This window comes from Halyomorpha halys, unplaced genomic scaffold, assembly GCF_000696795.3.
Source record: "Halyomorpha halys isolate HHAL.00 unplaced genomic scaffold, Hhal_1.1 Scaffold577.1, whole genome shotgun sequence".
Lineage (NCBI taxonomy): Eukaryota > Metazoa > Arthropoda > Insecta > Hemiptera > Pentatomidae > Halyomorpha > Halyomorpha halys.
This window is the reverse complement of record NW_027113760.1, coordinates 332795-348610: the sequence shown is the minus strand read 5'-3', so window position 1 is coordinate 348610 and position 15816 is coordinate 332795. Positions and strand designations below refer to the sequence as shown.

Genomic DNA, 15816 nt, shown 5'->3' with positions numbered 1-15816 from the left:
TCCATGACCTGGACCCTTCACATGTATTTTACTTTAAAATAATGGGAAATTGACAGAAATATTAATACATTTTTAAATAAGATTTATTGAACCTTAGTCTGTAAAATGTTTGTAGCAGTACTAATGATTTATAGCCACACCTTTGGTTTCATAAAAATATTAAAACTTAAATCATTTAGCTTAAAGCATATTAAGTAGATAGATAAGTTATACTAAAAATTGAATGAATAATGATTATTATTGATACAACCAACAAATCATTAGATTTTAATATTTATAAGACAGTGATACAAAAATAGAACAATACAAATAAATAAAAATTCAACAATAATAACATTCTAGTTGAGAGGTAAATATTCACCACTCCCATTAAAATATTACTTATAAAAAATATAATTACATTAACCTCCTACGCATTTATGAACAGTCAATTATGCTAAAAGAAATTTTCAACTGTACAATACTTGAAATGTGGCACTGTAAAACAATGCTTTTGACACATTCACAGTCTCATTTAAAAAGAAAAGAGTGGAAATTAATAACTATTTACAAGCTATTCACAGGTATTCAACACTATCCATGGATGCTTCATAACATCTTCCAGTGGTAACCGCCTTGAAGGCTCAAGTACAAGAAGCTGAAACACAAAAATGTTGCTTATTAATATCGATGATCTAAAAAAATTAACATCACATTTATTCAATGCCATGAACAAGTGGAGATAAAATACTCTAAATACTACTGAATAATAAGAGAAAGGGGAGGAATGGGTTTAATTCTTTTTTTCCAGGTTGATAACACAGGATTATTATGGAAAATAAAATGTTCAGAATAAATTCTTGAAAGTTTAAGATCAATTCAATTCCTATTGGAATACAATTCGAATTCCCAATAGATTTTAGAATACAGGTAATGTATATAGATAATGGAAAAGTTAATTTTGTAAACTTAAATAAAAATCTATGGTTGTTGGGTGAACAGGTGGAAAATGTTTTCTATTAATTATTTCTAATTCTGTTATTAACTAAGCAGTCTTACAACTTCTTAAAAGTCTGTTTAATAAATAAATACTATTTTTAAACAGAAACCAACTACCTCTATTTAAATTACCTCTGTTTAAGAATCAGGAAAATTCAAGTAAATACTAACGGCAATTAGTACTGGGATAATGTTTTTTAAGCGCTTAAGCCTGAGCCGGTGAAGTTAAAGTTAATAATGATGATTTCACTTAAGATGTAGATGAGCAATAAGGCTGGGTTAAAAAAAATTAATGAATAGTTATTGAATGAATAAATATTTCAATAAATAAATACAAGTGATTGAGATTATTAATTAAATAATCACTATTTTATTAAATAAATCTTCAATTTATTTGATACATACATTATTTAAATTGTGCCCAGGAGAGGTTTATAAATGTGAAAAATGTAGCAAGTTATGACGTTATCTTAACTGTCAAATATGGCATTCTTAACAGTTAGTTCGAAAGTGCTACTTGAAAAATTAATATCTTTTGTATCGATTATTATAGAGAACTGTGGTTTCACCTAAATGTTTTGCAATATATCCCTCCCCCCCTACACCACAGGAAATAGACTATTAAGCCATTTTCGCTCTTGCTACCTAATATAAGTAATATTTCCAGTTTGGTAATACGTCCTGATTGATAAAAATAAAAACATGCATAAATCCCACTACCATAATTCCTATACCTTCGGTAATCAAAGAACTATTACTCTTAAAACATACACATAATAGTACCAATAATAATAGAAAATAATAAAAGCAAAAATGTAATATTTTATATTTATTTATGCTAGACTAAAATCAAATACCTACTACTTCATACCATGTTGTTTTAAAGATGATAATAATAATAATAGTTGTTATTTATATACATAAATACATTTATAATGCCATTATTTACATTTATATTTACATCTACATTTTCTTTATTATACATGTATATGGACCTCCCTCTTTTAAGGAGTAATAAAGTCTTTAGGAATATCTATCCGTACTTTGGCTCACTGAGAGTTGTATTAAAGATATTTTTTCAATGTTTGAATCATAGAAATTGAAACCTCTCCAATTACTTAAAATTTACCTTTTTTATCAAATCACAGGCCAAAGGAGACATGAATGAAGGAAATTGATAAATAGCATGCGTGATATTATAATAGGTCTCTTCATAAGTTTTGGCTTCGAATGGAGGTTTTCCTGTTATAAGTTCAAAACAAAGCACTCCTGTGCTCCATAAATCCACAGTGTAATCATGATTGGTATTTTTCACCATTTCTGGTGGTAAATAGTCTAGTGTTCCACAAATAGTTGCTCTCCTAAACAATTTTAAAAAATATTAATTTATGAAGTAAGACCAATAACAGCAGATTATGTTAAAATAAAAACAAAATACAACTTTTACCTTGAGTTAGGTGAATGCACAGCCCAACCAAAATCTGCAATTTTGAGCTGTCCATTGTAACTTAAAAGAAGATTTTCTGGCTTAATATCTCGATGAATAACACCCTTAGAATGACAGTATATTAAAGCATCAGCAAGTTGCTTAATGATTTCAGCACTCCTAAAAATAGTAAAAAGAAATAATTTTTATAAATAGTAAAAAGAAATAAATTTGAATATTAGGGTTCATAATTAAAAATAAATTAGAAACTAAATTTTTAAAAAACTTTATTGCTGTCCTAACTATGGTCAGCATAAAAGTTGACTGTTCTTTAAAATTAGATTTAAACCAGTTCCATAGATGTAACAAATTTGCTATCAGAGTGAAATTTCTGTATTCACAATTTTGTATAACAAAACCAGTTTAGAAATGAAAAATACTATTCAGAAACTTCTCTACGTTCCTTATGAAGTTGCTAAAGATTTAAGAGTATATATAGATCATCAAAGAGGATTAAGACAAAGGAAATCTCTGGGTTTTAACAGAGAAGCAAAAAGTTACAGGATGATAATTTATGTTCAGGGTAGGAAAAGTGGCAATGGATCTAAAGAGAGAACTGTTTTATTACCGTTAGATATATTACTAATAATTAATGGCGGTATATTAGGCACTTTTAATAGACACAATATTGGAGCCAAGTGTTTCTTTATTCACACTAACACACCATGAGCAACATAAATCCAAGTCAACTTGACCTGACCTACTGTTACCTCCTTACCAATGCCTTATAACAGGAATTGTTTAAACTTAATATGATATATAGTCCAATATCAATAATGAACACAATGAAAGAAATATTAGTATATACAGGCTGTTTGTACCTCAGAACAACAGTAATTGAATATATCAAAAAAGCAATTTCTTCACCCTACTTTCATAAGGATTTCTTTCCTCAAGCACCCAGAAGTTTTCTTTTATAAAGTATTCCATGTTTTCCCAACTATTCGACAAATGTTAATTAATTTCTTGATTATTAATACATGGGAACCAGTATCAGAAAAAAACCTAAACAAAATGTACACCTTTTAATGAGTAAATCACTTAATCAAAATAGCTGACACTGATTTTTATTGAACCACGAGCTATCCTCACTTTTGTACACAAGGAAGGTGACCCTTAGTAGTTCTCAATCATCAGTAAAATCAAGGAGAATTTGCAGTAACAGTCAGTGGAACATCCTAATTAGCTTATTTACTTAAGTATTCCAGATCCTATTACCATACATTTTTTTCATTTATTTGTTATAAACTCTTATAAATACATTTAAAAAGATAATAGATGTTTTTCCATTGATAGAAATTAAAATTTTGCTTTAACGGGATGTTTGAGTCTTTTTTGTTTAATTTCTTTCATTTCTCTTAAGTAAAATTTTATTTTTTTACCTTTAACATTTTTAGAGATATTAATTTTCAAAAATGTACAACCGAGTACTATATCGTCATTGATATAGTTTAAGTAAAAATTTCTTAGTTTTGGCATGTCATATCACACCACAATGATTTTTATACAAACATTTTCAGAAAACCTGCAGAATAATTAAAAAAAGATTTTAAGAACACACTTCAAATGATGCAGTCATCAGCTCAAAGCTAGACTTCATACATATTTACATACTCATAACATACATAAGCAAGAAGTAAGAGAATTTGTAATAAATTTAAGTATTTACTTAGCACATAAACTCAATGAATTGTAAAAACAAGTATTGGAGCATGCTGCATGTTCCCAAAATGTAATACAATGTCAATATAACACAAGCTACAAGAGGTATCTTTTCAAATCTGAACCACTGGCCTGAGTGGGTTAAACTTATTTTGTAGCGGACCTACAGAATGAATGTCAACCTACCCATTCAGACTAAGATAGGTTGGTAACCCATAGGATAATTATCATGCATGCCAGAAACAGCCAGGCAGAGTGAAAAAGAAAAAAAAGTACTGTAAATAAACAATTTTTTACTTCTTTGGAAATATGCATTTTATCTACAAAAAAAAAAAAAAGTAAATAACAACTATTTATCCAGATCAAAATTAATTTAAAGAAGGTTGACTTGACTATTAAACTAAACCTTACAATAAAATTCCCAGAAAGCCATTGATATTTCAAGAAAAAAAAAGTTTTTAACATACAAATTATTGTAATAAGTTGATCATTCCATTTGACTTTACTGCAAAAATGATATCATTTTTTTTTTTTCAAAAGTTGATAGACTGACTTTGAGTCCTGTATTACATATTGGAAACACAATACAGCTTTTATTTGCTAAATAAAGTTTATATTGGGTGCTATATTTTATTGTATAAAGCCCATAAATTGTTTTATTATAAGTAATACATATTTTTTTTTTAATTAATAGCTCAAAAAGTATTCAACTTGCCAAAATTAAATTTAACATGGTTAATGATGATGACAAATGGAACAAATAAAAAAAAAAATCGAGGCCTTAGATTACAAGACAGGAATGATGTGATATGGCAAAATTAGATTTAGCATGATTGAACTTAACATTGCCAACAGTATCATTAAGAAATTATATCAGAAATACCTACTTTCTCCAATTTTTATTGTTTATAAGAAATTCGATATCACACAATTTTTCAAGTTCATAATTAAATGTTATAACAGTAAAAAAATAAATCAAAATAACTTTTATCATCAAAACTAACCTCTTTTCAGAGAATCTTTTTTCAGGTTGCTCCTGAAGCTGTTTATATAATTCACCCATTTTTGCATATTCTAATATGATGTAAACTCTGCTATTGTCATGAAAGTAACCATATAATCGTAATACATTTGGATGCCTTAAAAAAATAAAATAAAGATCATTGTAAGAACATAATGAAATATACAAAATCAACAATGATTTCAATTTTCAGTTTTACATTTATTTTTTAAAAAATAATGCTAAAACATAAGAAAATATAATGAAGTATAGATAATAAGACTTCCAATAATAAGAAGCCTAACAAATGATATTCGTATGGTCCTTAGTGGCCGCTATGTGATTAAAAAAAAAAAAGTATAGATATTTTACAAACCTTTTATTAACGAATTATTAAAAATAAGAAACTTATTTTCAGTAATTCACTCCAAGGAGATCATTTAAAGTAAAAGGATAACTGAAGAAGTAAAAAGAGCATTGAGATGTAACCTTCAAGCGGATAAATAGAGGATATATCAATAACTATACTAATGAACCAAGAGAAATTTAAATGGAGCAAAATCTTTGTATCATGGAGGAAGTGTTGTGAATCACTCCAGGGTCTCAAGAGGATATTTCAGCAAAGATTTAAGGGGGTGCATATAATATTATCAACCCATTACGATAATACGATGGTATGTAAAAAAAATATTTCTACATATACTGTTGTTTTTTTCTACATAGGAAGGCTAGACCCTTCTAAGATTAATAGCCAACAAGCTGCCCCAAAATTTAATACTTAAATTTTTAGAATTTCTTTTAATTAGGACACTCAATATACTTTAAGTTTGTATTGCTACATAATAAAACAATAAAAATGTCATTATATATCTATTTGTGTAATGGTCTGAGATTAAAAACGTAAAACCATAACATCCCAAAACTTAAATCCCATTTCCATGTGGCAGATATCGATTGTGCAACTAACCTTACTAACAGTTAAACTTCGTGCATGCATTACAAAACTGATGATTAAGTACAATTAAAAAACAATTGTCACCATAAATAACAAAAGGAAACATATAAGCATAAGATATATACATAAGGTTGGTGTGAAGAAGTTGTAAGGAGTAATAGTTAACTGTCATGTCTAGATATACCCTAGTCTCTCCAAAAAATCTCCTCCACTCAGACCTATCCCCTCCACTTGACCCAAGATCAGCCTCTTCATCATCCATCCATCACGGTCTAAGTCCGCCTCTTCTTCCTCCATTTGTTGCTTTGGGAGTATTTTCTTTTTTATTCATGATATACATAACCCTGCCATTTTATTCTTCCCTTTTTAAAGTCAGAAACTATATCTGGTACCCCAAATAGGTCCTTAACTTCTGTGTTTATGTGGTAGTGATTCCCTTGTTTGGTCGGACTGTATCTTCTTTAAATATTTTTCTTCCCTGTGCTCTGTAAAATCTTGCTGCTACCATACATTACAACTGGAGGAAGGACCATATTATATACTCTTTGAATTTACTATATACCTAAAATTAAAGGTCTAGAAAAAAAAAATTTATGGAAAGAGGCCTGTTGAAGATGAGATTCATCAGATCCTCGTTTCTCCATCCTAAACCATACCTTTGAATTGAGAAGGTTAATCAGATAAAAATATTGTGATTTGTTAACACTGCAATGCAATATTTTTATTATTTCCTTCAATGTATGAATCAGCTATTGTTAATTATTAAAACCGTTGTCAGATGAAAAAAAAATCAAAATGGGTTTTTGGCTTGATATCATTATTTAAGAATTTATTTCAAATGACATATTTCAAATTGAATATTCAATATTGAAAATTTCTCATATTTATGATTGTATTAAGTGGCAATGTAATTTTTCTTATGGGTAATAAAGTTTTTTTTTTTTTTTATTTATTGCTAGTGAGATCAAGTTGTCAACTTCATAATAATAATTTATAGGAATTCCAATGGTTAAAATATTACATTTGAAAACTTCACGCAGGAATATGCATAGGATTCTGCCATAACATTGAAATATTATAGGTTACTGAAAAACAAACAAAAATATATGGATATTTTGAAATAATAATTATTTGATAAGATAAATGATTATTCTACAGAATTAGATTACAACCATTGCAGCAACTGTTGTAGTTATTGTTTTAGTGCAAACTATATAATAGTTGCCATCATGACAGCATTTATTTTTGTTGTGGTACTTTAGCATTAGATCTGGTGTGGTGACAGTACATGTAGCAGCAGTGAATATGGGCACATTAAAGCCCGTTTACACAGATAAGGTTAAGGTAAAAAACAGTCTTGATAAAAAAAATTAACTTTCAAACAACTGAAAAACTTAAACAAACAAAATCCATCTTGAATAGTGTATCTTAGTTTCCTCTACTAGGACCAACAGCATAAAGTACTCTCCTCCTTATCAATAGATAACAAAGAATGTAAGCTATGCTCTTTACAAACATACATGAGCAAAAATAAATACATTTTCAATTAAAATTAGAAAAAATTTAAATATTCAGTGTTTCCTCCCCTGGCCATGGACCTGAACTTCCTGTGTAACTGGACAATTGAGGAATCAATTAGAAGATAATTATCAATTATTTAATAAATTTCATTTCAAAAGGGATTAGAACAATGATTACCTAATGCAAACAATCCTTGAATGCTTCTGAATTATCAAAAAATAAATTAATAAATATGGAAAGTTAAATAGGTTACATTAAATAAGATTTTTCGTTTCAAAAATAAGATGGTAAGTTAATTTTAATCAAGTGTATTTTACACCTCATGTATTTTATACCTCCTATAACAAATGAGCTGGTGAGAACAATATCAGTATAAGTTAAGCTTTCTTAAAGAGATAGTGTATGATTTCTAAAAGTAGTTAATTGATTATAATCTTTAGTTAATTGATGATAATCTTTTAAAACTAAATTCACTTTGCAAAATATTAGGTTGTAACTAAAGTCTCTTTGCATATATTCATTACTGATTTTAGTTCTCAGATGTGATATAGAAAAAGGATTATCCTCTCCTGGACTCTTCATGCCTCCATAAAAGACAAGACATAGAGGGAAGTCAGTTTCACATTAGAGCTAAGAGATCCCTAGTAAAAAAAAAAAAATTACACTAATAAAGCAACAATACTAAGCTCAACTTCTAAGAATGGATTTTCTCTTATTATATACTGTTTATTATACAGTATACATTAGCTTACCATCTTATTTAATGAAACTTATTCAGTTTTCCATGTTTATTTACTTATGATTCAGAAGCAGTCAAGGATTGTTTGCATTAGGTAATCATTGTTCTAATCCCTTTTGAAATGAAATTTATTAAATAATTGATAATTATCTTCTGATTGATTCCTTAATTATCCAGTTACACGGAAAGTTCATGTCCATGGCCAGGGGAGGAAACACTGAATATTTTATATATAGGGAGATGGTCAGGGTTGCGGTCAATAGTGAAACAAAAATAGTTTACAACTATTTATTTTCCAACGTTTCGCCCCACTTTGCAGGGCTTCATCAGGGCTAAAAAGATACAAAATGAAACTATGTTAAGATAAAATGATAGAAATAAAAATAAAAAGATACAATGAAAAGAATAAAAAAACAAGTAACAAAGGCAAGAGCAATAGTTTCATACAAAAATACGTTTACAGATAGACAGACCTTTTATAATACAAAAATACGTTAACGTATTTTTGTATGAAACTATTGCTCTTGCCTTTGTTACTTGTTTTTTTTATTCTTTTCATTGTATCTTTTTATTTTTATTTCTATCATTTTATCTTAACATAGTTTCATTTTGTATCTTTTTAGCCCTGATGAAGCCCTGCAAAGTGGGGCGAAACGTTGGAAAATAAATAGTTGTAAACTATTTTTGTTTCACTATTGATCGCAACCCTGACCATCTCCCTATATATCAATTTTTACGGTCAACTATACATACATATATACTGAATATTTTAATTTTTTATAATTTTAATTGAAAATGTATTTATTTTTGCTCATGTATGTTCATAAAGATCATACACTCTTAGTTATCTATTGATATACATACTGTATAATAAATATTTATTACATTTTTAACAACAACATCCAAATAATTTACTTGGTTGGAGTGGTGATTATCGGAGTTTCTTCATTTTTCCTACAGGGAAAGATAAACAGTTAAATTCATTTAAGGTTACAACAACCACTTCTGACAGTATAGAACATGCAAAATACAGGTTTTGGGAGGGAAAAACCCATACTACCCATGCTCTGTACAGTCAGAAGTGGTCGTTGAAAAAGACCTTAGTTTAACTATGACTTATTTTTCATAAACTTGCTTACTATGTTTGTAAATAAAACTAGTAATAAAGTGTAATTATAGTTCTTAAAAACTTATTCTTATTAATATAACTTACTCATGATTAATATTAACATACCTACAAAGGTTAATGATTAATATTCAGTTATAAATCTATTATAATTTCAATAAAATCACCTCAAGTGTGCTTGAATCTCAATCTCACGCCTCAGCTGATGCTCTAATTTCGCTTGTGTAACCTGAGACTTAAAAATAACTTTTAAAGCTACAACATAACGAGATTTCTTTTCTCGTGCTACATATACGCAGCCAAACTTTCCTTTACCCAAAGCTTTTCCGATTTCAAAATTATCTAATGACCACTTCTTCTGAGACCTGTAAACAGAGATAAGAAATTAAAGAATATTAACTATATAATGAAATAAGAGATAAAAAAAAAACTTACTCATTGTCTTCTTTTTTATCAATTACATTTGTGTCAACTTGATTATCACAAGGGGCAGATGAACTAACAAAATTACCATCACTTTTTTTTTGTTGCCAAGTTTTAGGGGGGCCAGGGGGCAATGGGGGTCCCATGACAGCATCACAAGTTGGTTTATTTTCCGTTGGACTGACATCATAATGACTGCATGCCGACTGCTCACAACTTTCAACTTCTTCATCCTTTAAACCATTGGTTGCAGGATCAGGAAGAGACCTTTTAACATCCGAAGAAGGAATCAGGGAAGGTGTTACATTACTTGAGATTGGAGCACTACTCGGTTTCTGTTCACCTTGAACACTGTTAGATTTAATTAAATTTTTAAGTTGAGGTTTATCTATTTTGGAAGCATTACCACAACGGACATCTTTCTGGGTATTAAAGGAAGGTCGTTTTAAATTAGTGGCTGGTTTAGCTGTTGCAACCGTTTTAATTAGTGTGGGTTGTAAAGTTCTTGGTGCACTAGATGCTTTAAAAGGTTCTGGCTTCGCATTTTCAGTCTTTTTATTCAATGTACTAGAGGGAAATTTCTTTCTTAAGCCATTATCTACTGTATATTGCTTAATCGCATTTAGTTTCATATTTTCTAATCTAGCCTTAATCTTGTCCTGAGGTTCACCATTACCACTAGTGACTGAATTCTGGGCTAATGGAGCCCTTTGTAAACTATTAGATCTCTTAACAAGAGGTTTTTCCCCTGAAATGGCAATTAAACCTTTAATTAGGCTGTAAAACTTATTACAGAAAAATAAATATTAATAACATACCAGCTCTAGTAGATGATCTAGATCTAGAAACTGGTTTATCCAAACTGTTTTTTGGAGGCAAAACTTTTTCATTTTCATGTTGAACACAATTATGAATTGAAACTTTTTTATGGAGACCTGGAACGTACAATCGGTTTTCTTTGCCTGACATCTGAAAAACATTTAGTCACATAATAACGAAAATAAAAATAACAACAGCAGTATGCTTAAATTAGAGGAAAGAATAATCAGTTTCACAAATATGTTCACTTACCACTGTTCAGGAGTTTAGTTAAGTAATTAAAAAACAGCACCCTTACAACCTAAAGGAATAAAATTTAAAATCACAAAATCAGCCGGACTTCGGGGTGTAACGGTTCCGCTTGTTCAAACTTGATGGCGGTGTAGCTAACTCAAGATCGGTAGGGCAATTGAAAATTTCTGATAAAGAGGGAAGAAAAGTTGATAAAAGATAATATCACGCATATGTTGTGAAAAAATGGATTATTTTTGTAATGTAACTTTCTTTATTTTTGAGTCAATGGTTTAAATTTGCATATTTTTGTGTCCTGTGACAGACGATTAAGACAGTTATGGAGAAAATGGTGGATGTGATATTCTAGTTATATTGTAGTTATTTGGCTATCTTTAGTGTTTAGGATTTCGTTAATTATAAATAATTTAGGTATATATCATTGTTTTTATTAAGTTATTTTGTTTTTCATTGGGCATTATGTTACCTTTCGGAATTGTTGATATAGAGTAAATCGGCTCCTCCAGTTAACATTAGTCATACGTTCACGATAAAATTGACTCTTTTGTAATAACGATTATAAATATCCTTAAGGTATATTTATTGATCTGTGAAGTGGTTAGTTTAACTACGTAGATATATATAATGTAATATAATGCAATGTTGACGGGTTCATTTTAATTAAGCTTTTTTAAATTGATTTCGGGCTTATTATTTCCTTTATCTGTTGTTACAGCTTTCTTGTTGATTTCATTGATTTATACTGTGAAAATCTCATATCTTGAGCTGTTACTGGTGTTTATGAGCTGATCAAAGGGGTTAGGAGTCTATTTTCTTTTGTTTTGTTTTATCAGTGAAATTGTACCTTCCCTATAGCAAGTGAGAAGGTAAAATTTGTCACTACTTCCAATCTTATGTTAATTTTCTTCCCTCCTTATGAAGTATATTCATTATTGAATTGTTTTGCTCTTATTTATGAAAACTATTCTTATTGTCGGTTTATTTCTGATGGTTAATTTATATTCAATTATAGTTGTATGTTTAGCTTTACTAAACTCCTAATTTTTACAAAAAATATCGTTATTTTGAAACTTTGTTTAGGTGTATCAAAATGATAGACATCACTATTAAAACTTTAGATTCAAGAAATCATGTTTTTTCAGTTGAAGATGAAGTAAGTATAGTAATTGATTACCTTACTATTTTGTACTAGTTATCATCTATTAAATCTTATGACAGTTATTGCTTAATCATGTTTTATAAAAAAACTTAGTATAATTCAATGTTTTAATTCTTATCAGTTATTTCAAAGGGTAGTGTCATAGCATTTATTTTAAATAAATTTCATATTAATTATTCATCAATAAACTTAATCATCTTGTAAGTAACATATTCCTTGTAGTTTCACATACAGCTGACTGTATATTTTGCAGAAATGAGAAACTAAGTAAGTGAAATATTATAAAACATTAGCAGCTCCTGTTATGTTAATTAATCAAATGAAAGAAAAATCCAATCATCATGGCTTCAAATTAATGTTGAAAGGAAATATAGTAAAGTTTTACGATTTTGGAGTTATTGCATAGCTTAAGAGTTAGTGCTCTGAAAAGTAATTTTCAATTACCTAGTTTTTAACAACTTCCACTTAATTATTCATTATATAATATTTCATATTCCACAGGAAAATAAAATTCTAATCACATAAATAAACTGTATTTGTGCCTTACAATGTATTTTATTGATAATAGTTTTATGACAAATTGTATAAAAAATATAGCAACTTTGAAATTGTTTCTAACCTTTTTTTTACTTTTTTTTTAATATATAAAAAACAGTGGTCTCTTTCTGTAATTATATTCATTTATCCATTCATCCCAAATGTTATCGCTGGCCCAGAAGAATAATGATGTAACTTTAAATTTTGTGAAATTGACTTAGTTGTGTTGCCAGGCTCAGAAATGTATTCACTAGATGTTTGTTTGTTAAAATAATTATATCAAAAAATTACTAAGAGAGGAATTTTATAAATACAGTTATGTTGATTACCAAACATCTAGTCAATGCATTTTTGAGCCCTCCAACACTAAAGTTAATTTTAAATTTTTTTACAGTTGTGTCACTATTCTTCCAGAGTAGTGATATGTAATTATTATTGAATAAGTTCGACACCACATAAGTGCAGACGGGTTACAGCTGTCACTTTTCACAGAATCTCAAAAGTAGCAGAGCTTGTTGAGAAGTACACACAGTGTATCAATCACAATAGTCAAGTAATTTTGTTCACTTTCTCATTATCTTTTTTGAGGTTTTCTTGGAAAATTGCTTTGAAGCAGCCAAATATCTTCTATTTTATTTATATTTAGGTTAACTAAGAGTAGCTATTTATAATTTTGGATACGAAGATATAAGTTCATAATGACAACTAACTTATGTGCAGACCTTGTATTAACTTCTTTTAATCATTTCATGTAATAACCCTACATCACAGTAATGTAGCAATGTTATAATTTGTGATCATATATTAAGAATTAATGTGTTATTTGTCCAACATACACGGTATGAGACCTTGTTAAGAATTCTGTTCTTTACACCAATAATTGACATCTCATATGTTAATTAAGTCATCAAGAAGTGCTAATACTGTTTTTGGACTGTATAATACAGTTTAATAGTAGTTTTAGCTTGAAATAGACCTCAGTCAGCTTATTTTGGCTCATGAAATAAAGTAATCCTAAGGAATCTTACCAGGTCTTTATGAACCTTTTCCTTTCAAATGAAAGGAAAAAAAATTAACATATATTCTTTGAAGTCAATTTAAGCATGACACAAGTAGTTATAAGTATACAATTAATCGCTCTGGTATTACACCGAATCATTATGTTAAAATGAATAATGATTTCTTTTCCTCATTATCTGTCTTATTAAATTTCAAACTGAAAGCAATGGAACATAACCTAGCCTAAATATTCATTACCAATGTTAACACTTGTGAACATTAGTATTATTAAACACACTTAGCTTCCTTTGGGATTTCATGTAACATGTAATCGGTGTGAGCTCCACAGCCGATATCTGTGAGGAGCCCTGTGTCCATATTTAAATTGGCCATTGAAAATGAATGGGAAACTGCTAAGAAAGTATTTTTTAAAATTAGAATTAACATTAGGCACATAATAAAATTTATATAGAAACCTTAAGAATTTTTCCTTTTTTGAGCAGGTTTCTTCTAGGTCATCTGATGTGACTTTTATTTTAGCCTATTATTTGAGGATTGTTTGCAGAAATGGCAAGGGTGCTACTACAAAAAGAGACAATAGCGATTTTGAGTTGTTACTTAATTCTTTTCTCAATGTGCCATAGATTTGATATATTATGTTCACTTGGCTGATATTTAACTAATTTAATGTTATCTTTAATATAACTGATATCAGCATATATGTTATTCCATCTTTGATAATCATTACATAGTGGTAATGATTGTCAAATAAAATGATGAGTGATGACAATCACTACTAATTACGTAGTGGATTTTATGTGATTGTCTTTCTTTTAAAACATCAATGATTACGTTATGTTTTTTAAGTACATATATTCATTGAATAAGTTTTATGCTTTTTTAAAACTTCCAATAGCTATTATTAATGCAATGCTTATCTATCACATTTTTTGAGATGTTAATCATAAATCGATTTGAAAAATGAAACAAAAAATCATTTTCCTGAACAGTAAATTATTTGACTCCACCAATTATTTATTTTTAATATTCAGTGTTATTTCCATTTAGGTTTCTATAATAATAATTAGATGGTTACCACTTTTGATTAAGCATAATTACTAACGTTTTGGTATAAGGTGGTAAATACTAATATAAATTTTGATTATGTTCTATATTTTAAAACTAATTCTATTTTATTTTTAGTTAACTGTTAAACAATTGAAAGAACGCATAGCAGAACCAGTTAATGTACCTGTAGAATCACAAAGATTGATATATTGTGGTAGAGTTCTTGTTGATGATAAGAAATTATCTGAATATGGTAAAAGTTTTAACTAATTTACTTTTCTAGTTTTGTAGATTTAGATTTATAATTAGTAAGATGTTTTAAGAATGAATGGCTCAAGCACATTTGAATCAAATTGACATAAGTGTCTTTTAAAATCTAAATCAATTTGGTAGAATTCCATTTTTTTTTTTTTTTTTTTTTTTTTGTATAATCATTCACTATAGTTGCTGTCAGGGCTACACTTATTATAGCCTTAAATTTTTCAATCCTTTCTCAGCAAAATTACATGCTCAATTAATTCTTAGGTAATTTCATTCTTAACTAATTGTTGTTATTCCATGGTTGTACTACAGTAAGTGCCTAGTTAAATGGACAACCAACGTTCTTTATTCAAATAAAAAGTGAAACAGAAAAAAATATGAGTACTTCTTGTTCCACCCACCCCTATCCATAATATATTTCCCAAGATATAAAGGATGTTAATTTGAACAGTTAAGTTTATGCTAAAACAGTTTCTTCTTAAATATTTTATGGCATACTGGAAGATTGATTGATCATGTGTATAGATGAATGGAAATGATAAAAAAACTCAAATAGTAAATGATTATACAATTTTTATTGAGCCAACGTTTCGGCCCATGTTGCAGAGCTTCGTCAGGGCTAAAAAAGATACAAACACTTGACATAGTTACAAAAAAAAAAAAAAAGAGAACATAAGTGGAAAATAACAGGGGTATACAATGAAAAGTAAAATATAATAAGAAAAATTAAAGATAGTAAACAGTAAATGAAAAGGTTAATAGTAACACATAGATAAGAGATAAAATAAGAGAAGAAATATTAAAGAAAGTACAAATTAAGAGATGAAAAAA

The 15816-nt window shown here is 28.5% G+C and overlaps 2 protein-coding genes across 6 annotated transcripts in view; one reads left to right on the top strand and one right to left on the bottom strand.

The window, feature by feature from the left end:
- Positions 1 to 65: 65 nt before the first annotated feature.
- Positions 66 to 11168, bottom strand: LOC106684393 (aurora kinase C). Its single transcript, XM_014426448.2, has 8 exons — positions 10962 to 11168; positions 10709 to 10859; positions 9903 to 10638; positions 9635 to 9832; positions 5131 to 5265; positions 2426 to 2584; positions 2108 to 2339; positions 66 to 637 (listed from the first exon to the last, which is right to left on the bottom strand). Exons 2-8 carry the CDS (start codon positions 10857 to 10859, stop codon positions 554 to 556), a joined length of 1695 nt encoding a protein of 564 aa, XP_014281934.1. The 5' UTR covers positions 10962 to 11168; the 3' UTR covers positions 66 to 553.
- Positions 11169 to 11233: 65 nt separating this feature from the next.
- The window catches only part of LOC106684392 (large proline-rich protein BAG6), a 46202-nt gene continuing 41619 nt past the window's right edge, over positions 11234 to 15816 (top strand). For 4 of the 5 annotated variants that reach the window (XM_067051097.1, XM_014426447.3, XM_014426446.3 and 1 more), the window contains exons 1-3: positions 11234 to 11372; positions 12042 to 12114; positions 14860 to 14977. In XM_067051097.1, the coding sequence (XP_066907198.1) occupies positions 12052 to 12114; positions 14860 to 14977 (181 nt within the window). In that variant the 5' untranslated portion in view covers positions 11234 to 11372; positions 12042 to 12051. Of the gene's footprint in view, positions 11373 to 11791; positions 11828 to 12041; positions 12115 to 14859; positions 14978 to 15816 lie in introns of those variants that run through there. The other variant, XM_067051096.1, reaches the window with a different exon arrangement.

Coding starts and splice junctions, on each gene's coding strand:
- LOC106684393 (XM_014426448.2), bottom strand. CDS start 10,859: ATGTCAGGCAAAGAAAACCGATTGTACGTTCCAGGTCTCCATAAAAAA. Junction 10,639..10,708: donor TAGATCATCTACTAGAGCTG/GTATGTTATTAA, acceptor TTGCCATTTCAG/GGGAAAAACCTCTTGTTAAG. Junction 2,340..2,425: donor GTGCATTCACCTAACTCAAG/GTAAAAGTTGTA, acceptor AAAATTGTTTAG/GAGAGCAACTATTTGTGGAA.